At 43.0% G+C, this 20,968-nt stretch overlaps 1 protein-coding gene across 1 annotated transcript in view; it reads right to left on the bottom strand.

Moving 5' to 3' along the window:
• The window catches only part of DNAJC11 (DnaJ heat shock protein family (Hsp40) member C11), a 788,848-nt gene that overhangs the window by 161,231 nt on the left and 606,649 nt on the right, over window positions 1–20,968 (bottom strand). Inside the window, exon 7 of the mRNA XM_086922163.1 lies at window positions 8,373–8,446. Coding sequence (XP_086778289.1) covers window positions 8,373–8,446 — 74 coding nt within the window. The remainder of the gene's footprint in view (window positions 1–8,372; window positions 8,447–20,968) is intronic.

The following is a 20,968-nucleotide window of genomic DNA, read 5'->3' as shown; positions in this document are numbered from 1 at the left end:
CCCCGTTTCCCATGGAGCACATGTTGCCATCCAGGCAGCACACTGGGTTCAGTTTATTTTTTATTATGCTTAGGAGAAAATTGAGCAAACCTCTTGACTGCGTGCTTCCAGCAGTCATACGCCTCTTTCAGACTGACTGACTCTTTCAAGATTGTGATAATCATTTATGAAATATAGTGAAGTTGTTTCCGTAATAGTCAGTGTGCAGTTACGAGCAATATTATCTACACATCCACTCGGGACAAGGGTCTAAGGGACAGTTTACCGACTTCAACAGATTTAATCCCCAAATTCCACTATCTTCAAAACAAAGAAATCTGGAAGTCACACAAACCACGTTGAGACAAAGAACAAAAGAAAGAGATAAAATCAACCATTCATCATCCCTCTAAGACCGTTGTGAAACAGTCAGATTTCCATCAACTGTCACACATGGCCAGTGTCATCATTTGGATATCCTTTATCTCTCACCACTCAACCCCTTCAGCACCATCAGGGATGATGATGTATGAGTTTCGCATTGGTCTCTGTGACCTTAACAATAAAGTAGCATTGGAGAAAAAAAAACTGTAATCAGGTGTATGCTTAGGTCTTCTGATACATTGACAGGATATCCACTGAATTGAGTGATGGAAAAGTATTAAGTGCAGTGCAAGTGACCTGGTGAATTAAAAAGGATATGTGACAGAGAAACTTTTAATTCCAACATTAGGACAATCCCAATAAATTTATATTAGTAGTCGCTAATATAAATTAGGAGACAGTCGAGGTCACAATGAATAATGTGAGCTGCCTCCTGCTCAACGCTAGATCCTTAGTTAAACACAGCTCGGATTGCGCCGAGCTGCTACAGGACAAGGAAATAAAAATTGCATTTGTCACTGAGTCTTGGACGGACGCGGCCTCAGGGCCAGATATAGTCAAGGCCACTCCACCAATCTCTCAGTTTTGTTCTGGATAGACCACGGAAAAGAGGAGGTGGCCTGGCGGTTATATACCATAGCTCCATTAAGGGTAGCTTTTAACCTGTGTCTTCCGAAATATGCGAAGCTTTGGCTTTTAATTTTATTCTTTCCAACCATCAATCTTTTAGGGGTTGCTTACTTTATAGGCCCCCTGACACCAAGACGTCGTTTATAGGCTCAGTGGGAAATAATCTAAAGGAGGCCCTATGTGCGAAGACCTTTACAGTTTTAGGGGATTTCAATTTTCACTTAGAGAATAGTTCAGACCCAGACACATCAGCCCTAACGGAGGTGATGAATGGTGTCGATCAAAAACAATTGGTGACAGGCCCTACTAATACTGCTGGGCATACCCTGGATGGAATATTTTCGAACCACACTGACCTGAAGGTTTCAAAAATCTACCCAGCCACCTGGTCGGACCATGCTGCAGTGCTCTTCAATATCTCCTCTACAAAATCCCACAGGGCAAGGCAGGTTAGAAAATTAGCAAGGACTTGTAGGGCCTGGAATAAGATAGAGGGAGCCTCCCTGGAGGATCTTTTGGCATCATCCATGGTTACGCTCGCATTAGATGTGGATAAAGTGGCTGTCACCTATTCTAATTGGGTAGACAACGTTTGCACCATGCTAGCCCCACCTAAAAGCGGCCGCCCCACTCGTATGACTCCGTCAGTCTCCTGGTTCTAAGTTGAGCTCAGAGAGTAGAAGCTTGTCTGTAAGAAACTGGAACGTGTTTGGCGGAAAAATTACAACGAGGCAGACAAAAGAAGACTCAAATCAAGTCTGGTGGTATATAAAGACATGATTGGGAAGGCAAAACAAAGTTACTTCACCAACCGTATTAATTGTGCCAGGAGCTCGCCTAAGGAACTATTTCCTACGGTTTCGAGTCTTGCCACTCCAAAGCCGGCGACTACGCCTCCCAGTCTGAAACTGTGCGAGGATCTAGCTCAGTTCTTAAGCAAGGTGGAGAACATCTTTAACTCCCTTGAAGGTCAAGTTAGGGATAACCTGCTAGTGGCCAGGCCGGGGAACTCAACAGCCAATTCAAATGAGGTCAAGCTTCGGAACTTCTCCCCGGTGAGTACGGAGGAGATAAAGAAACTGCTGTTGGGTACAAAATCGGGCTCTCCCAGAGACCCTTGCCCGGCCACGGTGGCAAAGTTAGCCGCGGCTCCTATAGCCACCACCCTAGCCCCTTTGTTTAACAACATGTTTGTGGCTGGTGAATTCCCATCTAGCTGGAAATGGGGCTCGATCCTTCCTTTGTCAAAAAAACCCAATCTGGACATTACCGATCCTAATAACTACCATCCCATTGCCAGACTACCGCTACCGGCCAAACGAATAGAAAGAGCCATGAATAGTCAGCTTAGCGCATTTTTAGGGGCCACACAAGCCCTCGATCCATCGCAACATGGTTTTAGAGCAGGTCACAGTACTGATTCTGCCTTAATTAAATCGTCGGAGGAGATCAGAAAAGTGATGGACGTTGGGGATAGAGCAGCCCTGATCCTGCTGGATCGGTCGGCGGCCTTCGACACGGTCCACCACACAATCTTGGTGGACCGTTTGGAGGCCTGCGGGATACAAGAGAAAGCCCTTAACATCCTGAAAGCTTTTTTCCCCAATAGGATCCAGGTGGTGGCACTGGGGGAGTTCGAGTCTAAACCATTCGTGCTACCCTGTGGGGTTCCCCAGGGTTCCTCCCTAAGTCCCACCCTTTTCGATGTTTATGTTTCCTCATTGGCCCCAGTTATTCGATCATATGGGTTTGAGCTTACATCGTATGCGGATGATACGCAGATTGTGGTATCACTGCTACCAGGTAGAGAGGAAGGCGTAGCCAGTAAATTCCAGGAGTGCATGTCAGTGGTTAACGAATGGATGGCCAGGAACTGTTTAAAGTTAAACTCGGCCAAAACCGAAGTTTTACTTTTCGGCTCCAGGGATAACTTTTGGGGTCCGAAATGGTGGCCTGAAGGGATGGGTGTACCCCCATTCCAGTCACGAAGGTCAAGAACCTAGGGGTTATGATCGATAATAAGCTACCTTTAGGCCCCAAGTCAATGCAATGACGTCATCCATTCATTTTACACTGAAAATAATCCGGAAGATCCTTCCTTTTTTACCAGATGAGTGTAAGCAAACAGTGGTGACTGCCCTGGTTTTATCTCGCCTTGATTACTGCAACAGCCTATTTCTTAATGCCCAACAGGGGCTAGTTAACAAACTACAGGCCTTGCAAAAAGCAGAAGCTCGTCTCATCACAGGCGTACCAAAGTTTGCATCCACTTTTAAAACTTTGTGCATAGTTTTCAAGGCCCTTCGTGGTCTTGGCCCGTCGTTTCTGACAGTACTTTCAATGGTACTTGCCGGGTAACCATCTTAGGTCAGCCAACCTGGAGCTGATCGTGACCCCTCGGATAAGGAAAGCACGCTGGGGAGGCAGAAGCTTCGTCTTGGGGGCAGCAAGGGCTCGGAATGCTCTCCCTTTGAATCTTAGACAGATTATAGATTTAATGACCTTTCGCAAAAGTCTGAAAACATGGCTTTTCATTCATTAAGCTTCAGGCCAGGCGAGGGAAGCTTTCATTCTAGTGCCAGGACACCGTTTGGTAACAGTGCGCTCTATAAATGTTATAAATAAATAAATAAACAACATCTCTCACAGCCCTAATAAAATAACTGCAGATACGACATTGACCAAATATGTCGCTGCTTATGAAAAATATGGTCAACTAGTTTCAGCCATTAAGGGCATGTAGCCCAGGCTTTCTTCAGGACCTTGTCTCCAACAAAGCTACTGTATATGTGAATACGTACAAAAATTGTGATTGTCATATTACCTTCATATAGGCAGAGTGATTTTCACACCTAGAAGATAAAAGGACAGAAGAACATTTTCTTTTCACACATATAACATCGGGATACATGGCAATGATGGATTGTTCACTCAACTCACGTATTATAATAATCTCAACGGTTAAATTAAGAAAAACAAACCAGGTCCACTCACCTGTCCTATATGAGGTATAAGCCCCACCTCACCCGGTAATCACTCAGGTGTGTGAGACCCCGCCCTGTAAATAAGGTAAAAATGTTTTCAGGGGGATCAAACTCTACAATGTTTAGAGTAAATTAAAAAACCTTATATATGAAAAAACGACCTTGATCTCGACTTTTGATAAAATATCTTAAAAAGCAAGTAAATCGCCTCTTAGAGGCTCCAGAGACATCAATATTACTGATGTTGTCTATAATACTCTCGGAGCCACCAATGGGCACATTATTGTACCCTAAAGTATTTACTATTCAAATAGTTTCTCTGTTTGCTACTCTGCAGCTAAAGGTGGTTGCTGCTTTCCATTGTGTCAAAAACGCTTATGACACTGTGGCATCCTGGCCATTGGTTAAGAATGTTTTAGCATACTGTTTATCCCGTTTACCCGTTACGGAAGATTGGGAATCATTTATTCCAGATGAAAGTACTGAAAAAGTTATATCTGCTTATATGGTAGCTAATGGGTGCATCAAACAAGATGAATGGAAAAATGCTTGTGCAACCGATGAGGAAATTCAAGAAGTCATCAAATATATGTCAACCCGAAGGCCATTAAAAAAAGATTTAGATAAAGAGCTGTTGCCTTATTTATATGTGGCCAATGAATTGTCAGTTATTGATGACATGTTATTTCGAGGTGTACAATTAGTAGTGCCTAAGGATTTGCGGGAACAAGTATTGTGTTTGGCACATGTAGGTCATCCTGGGATGTCGAGCATGAAAAACAGATTACGATCTGAATTTTGGTGGCCAGCTATTGACAGATTTATCGAGTCAAAGGTCAGATCGTGTTTAGATTGTGCTATGAGTGATAAGTCACAAAGAGTTGCTAAATATAAAAAGACTCCTGTATCAAGGCCTGAGGGTGTTTGGGAAAGACTTCCTCTTGACATAGCTGGTCCGATTTGTTTGCCCAAGAGTCCGATGTATATTTTTGTTCTTATTGATTAATTATCTCAGTGGCCAGAGATTAAGTTAGTGCATCATATTGATTCTCACACAATCATTCAATTCTGAACTGAAGTGTTTAATAAGGAGGGGTTTCCCAAGTGTTTGGTTACCGATAATGGTACTCAGTTAACATCCACCCAAATGGAAGATTATCTAGTTAAACATGGAATTTCTCATATGAGAACTTCGGTATATTATCCACAGAGTAATGGCATTGTTGAAAGGTGGATAAGAGTTCTGAAAGAGGGTGTACAATTGGCATTATCTTCTGGAAAAGATTGTTCTCAGTTCCTCAAAGATTTGGTGTGGAATTATAGGGTTACTCCTAGAGTGGTTGGTGATCTGTCTCCATTTGAGAAAATGAGGGGAAGGAAGGCTGTTTGTGATTTGAATCAATCATGGATGCTGGAGATGAAAAGTAAAGTTTTACCAATCTAAATTCAAATCCAAAGCTTTCAATGATAAGGGTCGTTGGCCATCAAATAAAATGCAACTGTCATCTTTGAAGCGTGGTGATACTTTGTCCCAATTTTATATTGGTGATTGGGTACGAGTGAAGAAGGGGAGATTAATAAAGGCTGGAGAATCTAAGTTTTCCATTCCAATGAAAGTGGTCAGAGTTGGTCATCAATTTGTTGAGCTAACTGATGGGAATGTGTGGAGTATGAGCAAGGTTGTTAAGGTGCCTGCGAGTTTATGGTTTAACCTTGATAAATCTGCTGGTGCAAATAACACTTCACTACATCAACAAAATCATAATGATACCAAGTATCAAGCCACTTCAAGGTTAAAATTCAAACCAGTTTGGTGTAAGGATTTTATCATGGCATAATTTCTGTTGTGTTAATTTGATATTTTTGTTAGGATTGTATATGTTTTACAAAGATTTCAGTTGCATATGTTTTTATCTTTTATCTTTTCTGTGATTTAATTTTGCTACTGATGTTGTATATAGTTCAATTATGTAAGTGTTATTGTATTGTTTTGATAAGTATGTAACTTGCAATATTTGTGTTGACGAAAGGGGATGTGTGGCATCCTGGGCATTGGTGACTTGTAGAACCATTGGTCAGGATTCTACATGACTCATGTTCCATTCTGAGTCAGTTGGCCCAGGCTCTGTTAAGTAAGGGTTCATAGTATTTATGTTAATAAATATACTATACAAATTACCTCGTCTGAGTATTATCTAAACTTTACAGTCACATATAAAATGCGACTAATCGCGTATTTTATCATGTCTTCCACAGACCTTCTCACCTCTCCGTCGGTGCCTCGGGCTCCACCTTAGTGTATCGGAGGTCCCGAGGCACCATCTTGTTTGTCCTTTTAGCTCTACCAATCTGGGCACGGCAACCCTCACTTGAGCGTTGGACTACAGGATGACGTCAAACGCGACCGTCCTGTAGTTCCAAAGCTGTTAATCTCGCAACCTGGTTATCGATGTTCGGCAGATTACTTGGCGCTGATCTTGTGCCAATCTTGAACTCAATTCATAAAACAATTGTGCATGAAAACACAGTTCTATACGAGAGACAATTGAACGGTAAAACTCATAATTGCTGTCTCAATCTGAACAAAGCATCACATATAAGCGACGGACTACTGAATGACGTCAAACGCGACGGTCCAGTAGTTCTTACGCTGTTAAATGTATTTTTAGATGCTATACAATACTGTGCTGAAACTCATGTATTTGAGTCGCGAAAATGGTCACGAGATAGCTAGATATGTCAACAGTTATATCATTTGAATACACAACATGTGGCTCTCTACAGGAAATTCTTGTTCTTGAAGGACAATACATTTTATTATTTGCTAAGGTGGAGCCCGAGGCACCGACGGAGAGGTGAGAAGGTCGAGATAGGCTTAGCGGCGCTTTTACTAATGCGCGCATTTGAGCGCAGGCTGTTTAAGAGTTATTTTTGATCCTGTTAGAATATTGTTAAGGCTGCCGGATAACAGCAGCGAGGTCCATCTGTGGATCACGAAAGCTTTGTTTTCATACTTGTAACTTGTTCATATCGAACAATGAATCTCTCATGAATATTCCAACCGTGGGAGACAAGATAAAATACACGATTAGTAGCATTTTATATGCGACATAAGCGTTTGACACAATGGAAGGCATCAACCACCTTTAGCTGCAAAGTAGCAAACAGAGAAACTACTCGAATAGTAAATACTTTAGGGTACAATAATGTGCCCATTGGTGGCTCCGAGAGTATTATAGACAACATCAGTAATATCGATGTCTCTGGAGCCTTTAAGAGGCTATTTACTTGTTTTTTAAGATATTTTATCTGAAAATCGAGATCAATGCCGTTTTTTCATATATAAGGTTTTTTAGTTTACTGTAAACATTGTAGAGTTTGATCCCCCCCTGAAAACATTTTTACCTTATTTACAGGGCGGGGTCTCACACACCTGAGTGATTACCGGGTGAGGTGGGGCTTATACCTCATATAGGACAGGTGAGTGGACCTGGTTTGTTTTTCTTAATTTAACCGTTGAGATTATTATAATACGAGAGTTGAGTGAACAATCCATCATTGCTATGTATCCCCATGTTATATGTGTGAAAATAACATTTTCTTCTGTCCTTTTATCTTCTAGGTGTGACAATCACTCTGCCTATATGAAGGTAATATGACAATCACAATTTTTTGTACGTATTCACATATGCAGTAGCTTTGTTGGAGACAAGTTCCTGAAGAAAGCCTGGGCTACATGCCCTTAATGGCTGAAACTAGTTGACCATATTTTTCATAAGCAGCGACATATTTGGTCAATGTCGTATCTGCAGTTATTCTATTAGGGCTGTGAGAGATGTTGGAATAAAAAGTTTCTCTCTCACATATCCTTTTTAAATCACCACGTCACTTGCACTGCACTTAATACTTTTCCATCACACAATTCAGTGGATATCCTATGAATGTATCAAAAGACCTAAGCATACACCTGATTATTGTTTTTTTTCTTCAATGCTACTTTATTGTTAAGGTCACAGAGACCGATGCAAAACTCATACCACATCATCCCTGATGGTGCCGAAGGGGTTGAGTGGTGAGAGATAAAGTATATCCAAATGATGACACTGGCCATGTGTGGCAGTTGATGGAAATCTGACTGTTTCGCAACGGTCTTAGAGGATTGATTGATGGTTGTTTTGATCTCTTTCTTTTGTTCTTTGTCTCAACTTGGATCGTGTGACTTCCAGTTACGAGCAATGCCAAGCCATCCAAATTTCTTTCCAATGTTCTCACGTTGTACTACTTTTAGGTCAAACAGTTATCCAACACAAATGACATTAGCAAGTAGAATTCAACACTCAAATTACTGTACATTTCGTCATGAGTACTTGATTACACACGTTCAAATCCACGTACCATTTTGGGGTAAGGTTGCGAAACACCTTTAGACCAAACAAAGGTCCTTGGAGGTCTCCGGCTCCAAACTCCAGCTGCACAGACAGGAAAGGGGAAATGTCAACAATGCTCTGTTAATATGGTATTTTCATGGGGTTTCAGTCAAGCCTGCAAGAGCAGTTTGTCGATGAAAATTGCTATATAAACATGAAACCTTTGAAGCGCACTTGTGTATTTAACCCATCACTCCCCAGTCACGTGTGTGTAACGGGAAAGGTTCAGAAATGATCAGACATCACTGCCTGCATAGCATCTGAAGAGGACACTAGCAACAATACTTCAACTTCATCTGTACCTCTCAAATACATTACAATACAACAATGAATTTCAAACAAAAAAACTCTACGTTCTGCAAATATCAGCTTGAATGAGTGCTGACAGACATCAAAGGATTGTGTGATACAAACACCACATCCGAACTAAAATACGCATTTTCCTTTTCTTTGCCTTTCCCCTGGGCAGCCTCTGCCTCGAAAACCAGCGTCGATCATGCTTAGGGCGACCAGTCGTTGCTTCTGATAAAGACAGTGCAATTTCTGTTAACAGATCGTCGGATTACAGAGTGTAGTAAAGGAAAGATGCAGAGTCCACTGTAGAGATAGGTTCCTTTATTGTAAGTTCCTTCCAAGATATCAGGTACAGAAGTAAGATAGATAAAACCCAACCAGGAGCTAGCTGTTAGCAGCTCAGCCTGAGATGACCAACTGCCACAGTCAGGAAGATAGAGACACAGTGAACCAGAGAGTCACCCAGGCATTCTATTATGTCACAGATGACATAGGACAGTCTATCTAGTGAAGAGCATTAGAGAGGACATTTACTACACATCCTCTTCCCTTATGGAACAGGAACAGAACAGAGAACACAATTGGCAAAATACCTCAAAGGCAACATCAGCAGAAAAGAACAAGAGTGAACCAAACGAGATGTTCATAGCATGAGGTAACATTAGCAGAAATGTGAGCAAAGAAAACTGAGGACATTTACTACACAGAGGTCGGGATACGTTACGCAATATCACAGTTCAGGAAACAACTCATCTTTGTACCATAAACAAAAATAGACGGGATGGACGGGGCAGTACACCCTTTGCAAACAAATATTGTCCAGATCAGTTGTTTAAAAGACCAGTGGCGGCCAACACTGATTTAGAGAGGTAGGGCAGGTGGTGGAGGAGGCGGAGGGGGGGGAGGTTAGCGGGGAGCGGGTGGTGGGTTAATAAAAAAAAAAACGTACCTGTAGATGTCGGCAGTCTCACACCCCTCGCCTTTCACTTCCTGGTCCCAGCAGTCCCTGGGTCAGCATCACAGACTCCCCCATCCAACCCTCGTGCTTCTCTCAAGCATGAGAGCAGCGCCGGGATTGGCCTGACCGGGCTGGGTCAATGCTCGCTCAGGCAGAGGGAACCAGCGCCGTTTCTCCAACTCGGCTGTGCAATAAAGCCGGGTTGGAGAAATCTAAATGTGCATGTCATTTTGGCCGGCCAAACTGACATGCACAATTAAAAGTGCGCACGTACCACTCCTCCTTCACCCTTCCATGGCCTGGCCCCTCCATGTACATGCTGGCTCAGCCAGCAGTTGGAAAAAAAACAATATTAAATTATGGTTTTATTTTTCAGCAGCTGGCTCTGAGCCAGTGGAGCGACGCTCCCCTTTGATTGCGAGGAGCTGTCGCTGTAAACGACTATTTCATATGGTCACTGTTCTTGAATGAACAACATGTTCGGTTCAGTGACGCACTGAAAGTCTGAGTAAAACAAACGTTGACAATCAGCCCTAACACAGGTTAATTTAAATAACCTGGTGTTGATTATGCCTCACTAGCTCGGAGACCCCTTTATTTCCAGGGTCTCTGGCATTACTGAAGAGCCACCTGACAGCACAGAGTGAGAGCCAACTGCTGTAACAGGAAGGAACTACCTGCAAAGCTGAACAGGTTTGTTAGATAGGACCTTTCTCTAAAATAAACCCACAGAGACATTACTTATGTAAGAAGCCTGCAAAAAAATATGCTCAGAATTAAAAGTGTGCATGCAGTGAGCAAAATGGTGCACCCATTTTTATGCTCAAATTCCCGGTGACCCAGAGCTTCATGGCCAAGGTTTTAAAGCCTGTTGCATGGTTGCTAATGATGAAATTCCATATTCCAAGTACAATTCAGAAATGAAATAAATGAAATACCAGCATTTGTAATGCGCACAGCTACCTCGGGAGAGGCGTCCGTCGCTGGGGGCCGTCGGGAAGATTAAGCGATTTATTGGCCAGAGTCACATAGTGCTAGGCTAACCTGCCACCAGCGTCGGGGATCAAACCTTGAACACCGTAATCCGGGGTCAGGCACCCTGGCCGCTGCTCCACACCTCTTCCACAAGGAAGCATAAGCAAATAAATTCCACATCTGAGACGCTTTACACTCTAATGTGAAGTTTAAACTGTGGCTAAACCAGGGGGACAGGCATCTCGGGCCATCTGGCAGTGCCTGTAGGGCACGCCTGGCACGTCAGTGCGTGGGCTGTGTTTTTTGGCTATTTGTAGGCCTATTTTATGGTCAGCTGGATCGGTTTTTACTGTTGATTTCCCTGATATTATCACAAGCACTTCCTGCACCAAGCACAAATGCATACAGCCTCCCATGCCTGGTAAAACGCATATAGAGTGTGTCTTTACAAGTTCAAAACTGCCCTGATTTGCAAACATAGACACTTTTTTAGCTATCTGGTTCACTAATGGGGGCACTTTGTATTTTGGTACCCAGGCCTGCTTTCTGCCCCAGTCCGACCATGACAAATAATCTCAGTCTTAACTGGAGCAGAGACATATTTCACTTTTCTTTCCTTATTAAAAAGAACCTTTTCCTCAAAGCTGACAGAGCTGGCCACAATGCCAAGTGCAGTAAGAGATTCTATTTCCAAATGTTTACAGTTTGAACATCTCTTTGCGGTCTTGGGGCAGTGAGAGATGTCTAGATTACCAGACTTGCGCTAATGACACAGCTTCAGGATCGGAAATGGAAGAGCCATCTTCGAATGTTACACTTTTAGATGAATATCAGAAATGTCCCATTGGATCAGGGATATTGGACAAATGAAAGGGACTATATTTTTTCTTTTGTTACTTTGAACAGGTTTTGTTATCTTGGATTTTTCATTAAAAGTTTATAAATACATATGGTGCCCCAACACTGCTATCATACGCTTTACATCGATTGTGCCGTCTGTTGGAACTCAGATATTGTGCAAAAGGTGCCATGACAGACCAGTGTCCAGCTGGACAGTGGAGCTGTCCAGAGGTTTGTCCATTTCGGCGTCTCACTATAGGATACCAGTACCATTAACGTGACATTATCATCATCTGGTGAGCAAAGTACAGGGACATTTGAAGTTTCTTGCCTGCATATTGTGCACGTTCTAGACAGAAGCTATGGGCCCTGATGACCGCCTTGGGGGTGGATCAAGGGCTAGTGGACACCTTAAAGGCATTACACTGGGAGACCTCAGCTGTAGTCCGCTATAATAGAGATGGAATGAATACAGAGCCATTTTCTTGCACAAGTGGGGTGCGGCAGGGCTGCATTTTAGCTCCTTTTTTATTTTCAGTGTATATCAATAATTTGGACCAAGAACTTATGAAACTGGGAGTGGACTCCCCTAAGATTGGCCAGCGTCCGGTACCCGTCCTCTTGTATGCGGACGACGCAGTGTTGTTAGCCCGTACCCCACTGGGCTTACAAAAGTTAATTGATGGTTTTGTTAATTTCATGACCTCATTGGACCTCTCAGCAAACCTGGACAAGTCTTTTGTTATGACCACAGGTACAAACACAAAAAAGCCCTTTTTGCATAGCATAGGTGCACATAGGCTAGGAAGAGTTAAGTCTTTCTCGTACCTAGGCGTACTTTTTGATGAGAAACTGGATTTTAAAAACCTGGCAGAAAAACATGCAACCAAATTGGTGGCCTCAACGGGTGCCATAATGGCTTACGGAAGGAGGTTAGGCAGATGGTCACCAGAACAGATACTGAACCTTTACAGAGCGGTCTCCTGCGCCAAGGTGTCATATGGGGCAGAAGTCTGGGGTTGCAAAACTAATCAAGTACAGCAGATACAAGTGGAGGAAAATAAAATTTTCAAAAAACTATTAAAGGTTCCTCAGAGCACCCCCTCACACATAACACACTTGGAATTGGGTGAGCCATATATTGAGGACAGAATTATGGTTCGACCCATCCTGGCCTGGATTAAGATATGGACCAACCCAGAGGCTGATTTCAGCAGACAGATCATCAAGGACTGCCTGAGCCGGGACAGAGGGGGACAGATTCCATGGCTCAAATACGTAAAGGACACCATGGAGTGTATTGGTTGCATGAATCTGTTCTCTGAGCCGGAGTCGATGACCGCCCAGAATAAAACCCTGGCCAAAAATCTTTTTGTTGCATGGGCAACAGCCAGAAGGGCCCACGTCGAAAATAGGAAAACATTGGTTGTGTCCCATGGCTCACTATTAACTACAACGCCTGGAATGGAACCATACCTAGCGGTAATGTACGCCGTGCAGGAAAGATTCTACATGACTAGGTTCCGATTGAACCTTCTACATCATTTATTGGCCGTTCTCGCAGGTTTTACATGTTCAGTTGAGTCGAAGGGTACCTGCGGCTGCGACACTAGGTCTCCGCAGGATACCCTTCACTTTGTTTTACTATGTCCCTTTTATTGAGAGCCCAGACGGAAGTTTTTAGTTAGGATTTTGCGAAATAAAAGACTGAGACATGCTAAAGCGGCACTTCTTTTTCTGCAAAAAGCCCCAGACCCATATACCCTGTTATGTGTAATAAGTTTCATTAAGGTTGCCATAAGACTGAGGAATACCAGGGAGACATCTGCCGACACCATTACTACACAGACTGAATTAATGGCAGTATGAGTCTCCTAACGATCCAGCGCTCTTTCTCCCACTGTTTTTTAGATCTATTTTAACTGCAATTTTTAACAAATGTTATTCAAAATATTTTTTAAATATTTTTTTTAAATTATTGTATGTATGTATTTTCATGTTCTTTAATGGTATCTTTTTAAGTACCGAATGAAGATAAATTTGAATTTGTGCACGTTCACATTTACAGCCCCACTGCAGGTTGGTATCTTTATCTCAAAATAATGTTAAAAATGTCTCTGATGTCCTGTTGCTTTGCACCAGGTTTCAGGCACGATGTTAAAGCTCTATGTGTGCTGTTGACTGACAACAGCTTCCACTGGCCCTCAGATTTCAAATATCCCATTAGAAATGTCTACAAATAAAGTGCTGAAACTACTATCATCTTTCCTCAAAGATAGATCTCAGAGGGTGGCAGTGAATCAATATCTATCAGACTTTTTCGATTAGCCTTATAGGGTGCCTCAGGGCTCATCATTAAGCCCTACACTTTTGTCTTGGCAAAGACACTGAACATCCTGTGATTCTGGGCAAATCACGTAATCTCCCAGTGCCTTGCCAAAATGAATGCGTGTCCTCATGTAACGCAACCGGTGCTATGTAAAGCGCTCCGATACCAGACACCGGGTCAAGTTCACGCTATATAAAACTGTTAAATACAAAATAAATCCTATGCCTACTGAGAAGTATAAGAACCTGTGGATTTTCTTAGACTGTCAGCTCTCCTGCGACCTCCAGGCCAATCGTGTGGTATAAAGCTGTTTCTGGCTGATCAGAAAGTTAAGGAAACAATTTCCTTTCATTACCTTTGCAGTACGGATTCGAGTGGCTCTGGCACGAGTAATGTCTAGAATCGACTACTGCAATGCCCTCTATTTGGAGACCAACAAGATAACCCAATCTAAACCACAGCTAGTGCAAAATACACTTCCAGGCTCACCTTGGACGTTCCAAAATGGCAGTCACTGACCAAGGGACTACACGACCTTCACTGGCTCCCGATAAGAAAACGTATTATGTTCAAGGCCATCAGCTTAGTGCACAAGGCCCTCGATCATATCTGTCCTGCAGAGCTATGTTTCATAGCTACACCCCTTGTAGAAATGTTGGCTCGGCTCATCTTAATCTGGTGACCCTGCCAGATTTCAGAAGAAGAAATGGGGAGGTAGAGCCTTCTCAGTCGCGGCAGCAAGTCTGTGGAACTCACTGCCAATTCACTTGATCTGTATTAGGTCTCATTACCCTTTAGGAAGGCATTAAAGACCTGGCTTTTCATGCTATAGGCTATCTTTTGTGAGATAGTGTGTTACACTTCTCGGTGGTGGACCCTTATCACTGGAACTCTAGCACCTTGACGCCTTCTGGCATTTGTTGCGCTCTAGAAATCCCCATCAAATCAAACTTCCATCCAACTAACCCTCCTATGTCTCAGGCCGCACAGCATGTAGAAAGGGCAACTAACTTACATGTGTTTCGCAGTGTGTTGTCACTAAAAAGTTCAGATAACTATTAAATATTGTCTAGATTTCAAAGCACAAAGGATGCAAGAACTCCAAGCCTCCATTACGCTTCTGTCTTCTGCTTCACAACAGCAGCTTGCAACCGACCTAAACACTTATTAAGTGTGGGCCTAAACAACCATAACATTTGTCTGGCTCCAAGCTGAACTTGCTTTTAAGAGTAGCTTTTCAACTGGGCCCAACTGGACTGACTGAGCAAACAAGTGCCTCATGTGATGCAAAAAGCAGGTCACGTTCATCTGGCGGAAGTAGTTTGGCAGGAAGGAGTAACAGGACTTCATGGATTTATTCTAAAGTAGCTACCTACTTCTTTCGCTGTTCATTTCATTTTGTTCATAAACTTGCCCAACTTGCATCAAAGACGGTAGTTGTACATGTTTACAAAATAATGGCTTTGAAATACCTATTATTGAGAACTACATGGATTTGCACTAAGTAAAGAAAATCAAACGTGAGAAAAAACATGAGTCGTGAACCTGGCTCAGAACAAGTTGACTGATAGTAGGGACCGGAGCACAGGAAGCAAAATGCACCATTTGAGAAGCCAACCTTCTTAAAGTAGCATGTAAAATCCTTGAGGAATTAGGTGGAAAAACTCTAAGACTACTAGCCAGTAAGTACCTTCTGCCCCCTTGAGAATCCATTAAAAGAACTGAATAGCACAGTTCTGTGAACCATTTTTGTGAGAAGTGGGCCTAGCATATGCTGTCCACTATTCTAGTGGGCACCTTGCACCAGTCCAAATGACCCTTATTGATGGTAGGTTTAAACAACCTACATAGAAAGCTTTCCTAGTGGTAGCTGTGGAGAGCAGCCTTCAGGCTAAGTCTTGAAGGAATGTAAAGCAGCTTGTTTTACCAGTCTATAATCTCATGAATGACCAAATGAAAGGAGAACCACACCAGGTATATATATATAAAATATATGTATTTATTCTAAACACATCCATCTAGTTTCTTTAGGAGGCTAGAGGCAAAGTACATTCAGTAAACCTATTTAGCACGCAGTAAATTAGCACAATATACGTTGAGCCCTATGGGCGTACCAAACCATATATTAATAAAGTGGTATAAGAACAACGACTGACATAGATATAAGGCCTAGAGCCTTTAGAACTGCTGGGGCTACCAGGAACCACCCAAGGTAGTGACACAGGGGACCCAAGGGGGATGCGTGCAGTGTCTAAACACAGCTGCGAATCACCATTAACTTCTATTGAGAAAGTCGCTGTTGGAATTTTAAAGATTAAGGACACTTAGAAGAGGACTTGGAGCAAACCCCTTTAGAACTAGGCAGTTCTAGAGTCAATACCCACGGGAGCACCGGATTACTCGAGTTACCTCACCCAGGGAAGCTGGGGCATAGGTGTCTTTTGGTGTCTGTGTCATCGTCGATTTCAATAGCTATCTGCTGCAAAGTGCTGCTGACGACCAAGTCTAAAGTGTCCGGGTGGATACAAGCCTGGATCAAGGATGAGAAGAACCTAAAAGCAGAGGGGACAGAGTCTGGGTCACTAGCCAGCGACCAGGAAGGCGATGAGCGGATGCCCACCGAAGTCAGGTGATTTCAGGTGAAGAAGGAGAAGCTTACTATTCAGCCACGAGGAACAGGAGGCGTCGAGGACGACCAGGAGCTGGATTTGAGCTGTCCCACAAAGGATTTCTAGAGCTGCGGTGTCGGTTTCCAGATTGGACCCAACAAGCCTTGGCAACAGCAACCCACGCAGAAAGCAAAGATTGGCTTTGGTGTAGACCAGCAAGGTCTGAGGGAATCACCACTTCGTAGGGAGTCAGGGCACATCTGGAGCAACCAGGAAAGCCAAAGAAACAGAATAGTTACCTTTGTGGGGACCCACCAGTCGACGGACCAGGGATCGTAAAGGAGCCATGAGCAGAAATGCTAGAAGCGGGCCCACAGAACACTTGTGGAGTGTAGGCCCACAATATTCGGTGCAGGTGGTGCTCGGAGGTTGGACTACAAGTAGCCCAATGCACAACTTCAGAAAACCTCTGGAAGTCGATGCACTAGCAAATGTGCACGGTGTCCAGGAGCTCCGGTCCCACGTCACTCTGATGTGTTTTATCTAGGAACCCGATCAATATTGTGACCTTATGCGCCTATACAGCTATAAGCAATAAATATCCCTATAATGGCTTAATAATCAGAACCATATTTTCAGTACATCGCCTCTGCAGTCCATGACACAGCAGAAGCTACTTCCTCAGATTCCTAGAGAGCACACCGAGTTCTTTCCACACACCAAACCCCCAGCAACCTGGGAAAGCCCCGCTTGCTTTGTTTTGATTAGTAATAGAACTCCTGCGAGCGCTGTAAGAACGACCAGTTCTTAGTGACATCTTTATTGACGTCTTATGTCCAAAACTTACGTCAAACTCGGCACCTTTCAGGTATAAATATACCAACGTTGCTTTAAGCAAACACATTTGTTGTGAATACTGGAGCAGAACAGCTGTCCCCTTGCAGAAAGCCCAGCAGACGCGAGAAGCCCACGGACCCTGCCCCTCCTCTTTGACGCGCTGAGAAAGACGCTGTCTTTTCTCCTGCCGAGAAAATCCAGCTCCGGCGTTTTCAGCCTACCCTTGCGGGTGACTGGGATAGCGGGTACTGAGAGGGAGATACCAGACCTCCTACATTCTATTCCAAAGGTACGGAGCTGACTAAACCCTTAGAGAGAATTCTTGAATCAAACTCTTGGCAAAACCAACTTAACTTAAATTGCTACTTACTTACTCCCTCCCACGTATTAGGCTTAGGTCAGGTACACCGGGGTAGGCGTAGTTAGAAGCACCAGTTGAGGACGTTAGCCAATGTATATATGAATGTATATATTGTATATATTTTACTCATTTTAACTATCTTATGGCTAAGAAACCATATCAATGCTTTTACAGTATTATTTCATAATACTCCTTTTACTGTACGGACTTTACTTTATATTAAGTATTGCAATTGTGGCAATCCATTTCTCTTGCATGAGAAGGAAGACTGTTCAATAATTCATACCCTTTATTGAAAACGCCCGTCTCTCTCTTCTCTGCACTCTGGTGAAACTAAGAACGCACGTCAGACTGAGTGAAATAATTGTCCATTATTTTCACACGACTCTAGAGATTGACTCTTATTCTGGGGAGCAAAGTTGTCATGTTTATGCGGTTGTCGGAAGCTGAATCCCTTCTTGTCTGAGCCAGGGAAGCTGATCACTTCCTATTCAGTCAAGAAAGTTTCCAGTGACCTCTGAGCTAGCTGGCGCAAACCTAAATTAAGTCTAACATAGTCAGTAGAGACCTAGAAGACCTCAGTCCTACGTCTACACTGTTGTTTATGTTATTCCAATGCGCAGGGCCTATAGGGAAAATAGGAACTACACTACATGGCGCCCAACGTTTGGTAAGGCGATAAAACTAACGCAAGACGTTAGAGTAACTCAGTCGTGCTTTTTCACACAGGCCCTTTCCCCCGTAAATACTCCAATAGACGTCTGGAGTGGGTGAAAGGTTAAAATCCGCCGGAACTTAGTAGGAAGAGATTCCTATGTAGTTTCTCTGGTTTAGTCAACATTGAAGGATACAGTGTTCCAAAATATTGTGCACCTAATCTTTTGTTTCCTTGAAACCTGATCTGCAACAAAAAACCTTTCTGACAGTAAAATGCCAGATAGTGATGAGGAAAGGGATGCTGCTATATTAGCAAATCAACTAATGGAGGACGACACAAGTCTCCTACAGAATGACCAGAATGCCATCCTCATTCCGGTCAACATAAGAGAAACTATAACTTTAAAACTTATAGAAAACGGACTGACAGCACGAGGCGGTACAGTCATTTTCGTGATAGAGGCACACGAATATCGGCAGACAGAGGTATTCTATTCATGGATAAACTTTCCAGCGGCAAACCCTACAACACACGAGCTCCACTATTACAAAATAGAGGAACCTCCGGAAGAATACGCTCCTTTCGAGGAGATTGAAATTCCATTAAAATACCAAGAGCACCTGCTCTGGTTTAAAGGCGCCCTAAAACATAATGATCACATCACCAGGCTCGGTCCACTAGGTAGACCAGGAGCAACGTGGCCGGTTCTAGCCAGCTACACACCACATCCAGACATTGATAAAATGTCTCACGAAGAACTTTTAGCACAGCTAAAGTTACTGATTAAAATTCACAGAGAGTTAGTCCAATATGTAATGCGGACAGCAACAGTCCAACCAGCTGTTAACATTCAACAGCTGACCCCTCATCAGGGGAACACAAATAAAATCACACCACAGAACATACAATCATGTCTTGGAAAAACACCCGCAAAACGGGAACAAATTCCATTCTGGCTAGCACAGAAAATAACTCAAATACAGGCAGTATTCCCGAATACTACCCCTATTGAGAAACACAGAATTCTGACTATCTGCCTTCCAATGGGGGTCACACCACATGTGGAGGACTGTGACACTTGGGGTACAGTCTTTGCTTCCATTTACACAAAAACACATGGGGTTCCGTCCATGGCGGTAATACCAGATGTGCTAAAACAAATTCAGAATGAATACGGTCCAGAACCTGCTTTAACTCTTGGTATGAAAATACTGAAAGACTTCAAGCAGGTCTCGGCTATATTATTAGCCAATATAAAGGGAGAAGCAGCATCTGTGGCGATTCGCCAGAAATTGAAAGAAACAGATATAACATATCAACCAATTGAGTTTGCCAGAATCATAGAAAAATGCTATGAAGAATTAGGTAGAGATAGTTTGGGTGGGAAACCAGTAAAACCCCAACTACTTGAAAATCCTGAAAAATTATTTATTAAAAATAATATAAACACTCCTAATAAGAGCTGGGATGGAAATAAACAATCCACTCCCAAAGAAAAAGTTTTCCAGTCCAGAGGAAGGTCTCCTCGGCAGAGAGAAAGAACTCCGAACCGAGAACACCAGTCTCCCCAAAGGGAGCCCTCTGAGAAAAGATATAACCTTAGAAATAGGGATAACTTGAAAAAGCCTGATGGATATCAAAGTATTGATACACGTCCCTCTCGATCTTTTTCGCAGAAATCGTAAAGAAGAGGACGGTCAGAACACAGGGAAGAGCGCACCAAGTACAAAGACAAGGAACCTGCTCAAAGTAAAAAATTACAATTTCCAAGAAAGAAGGTAGGCAGTATTAGAGTAATTGAACATGCCGAGAATACGGAGGACACAGCTGAAAAACGGAGAGTGGGCACAGACAATGCTAGACAGCGCAGCAGAAATCAGCATAGCTCGCAAGATCCTGATGAATCATCTGGAGACAGTGGACACGAATGAATACATTCAAGTAGAAACTGCAGATACCAGAGTTAGCGAACCTCATAAAATATACGAAATAACACTGCGTATAGAGGGAGATAAGACTAAGAAAATAAGGGGTCTATTTTGGGATAACCTCTCAAATGGCTATGATATCCTGTTAGCCGAGAAAGATTGGCCCCCAGAGTTTGTCAGGGAGTGCCCTCGTGGCGAAGAAATGATTATGCCTGCCTTCTCAAATCATATTCCAATTCACACTAAATATATATATATGCAAGGAAATGGGCAGTAGCTCAAGCACCTGCACTATATAAGAATCATGTAGGATGGGATGAGGACTCTCCTCCTCACAAAATCCAGTTAAAATGTCAACCAACTGCACAAAGGCAGTACCCAATTAAGCAAGAAGCTAAAAAACAAGTCGGGGAGATTTTAGATCTACTTGAATACTAAGGGGTGATTGAAACATGCACCTCTCAAATGAATAATCCTTTGTTTCCTGTCTCCAAACCAGACGATTCATACTGTCTAGTTTTGGACTACAGACACCTTAACTCATGTTGCAAAACATTTGCGGTACAAAATTCGCACAGTGCGGCACTAATGAATAACATAGTTCGCAAAAAATACAAAACAACATTAGACATATCTAATGGGTTCTTTTGTCAAAATATTGCACCAGAAAGCAGATACTTGACCGCTTTCTCAATAATGGGGTCACAGAAAAATTTCTGTAGGCTCCCACAGGGATTCAAGAACAGCCCAGGACTATTCTCAGCCAGAGTAACAG

This window comes from Lissotriton vulgaris, chromosome 5, assembly GCF_964263255.1.
Source record: "Lissotriton vulgaris chromosome 5, aLisVul1.2, whole genome shotgun sequence".
Taxonomy (NCBI): domain Eukaryota; kingdom Metazoa; phylum Chordata; class Amphibia; order Caudata; family Salamandridae; genus Lissotriton; species Lissotriton vulgaris.
Note: the sequence above shows the minus strand (reverse complement) of the source record. Positions and strands in the feature narration are given on the sequence as shown.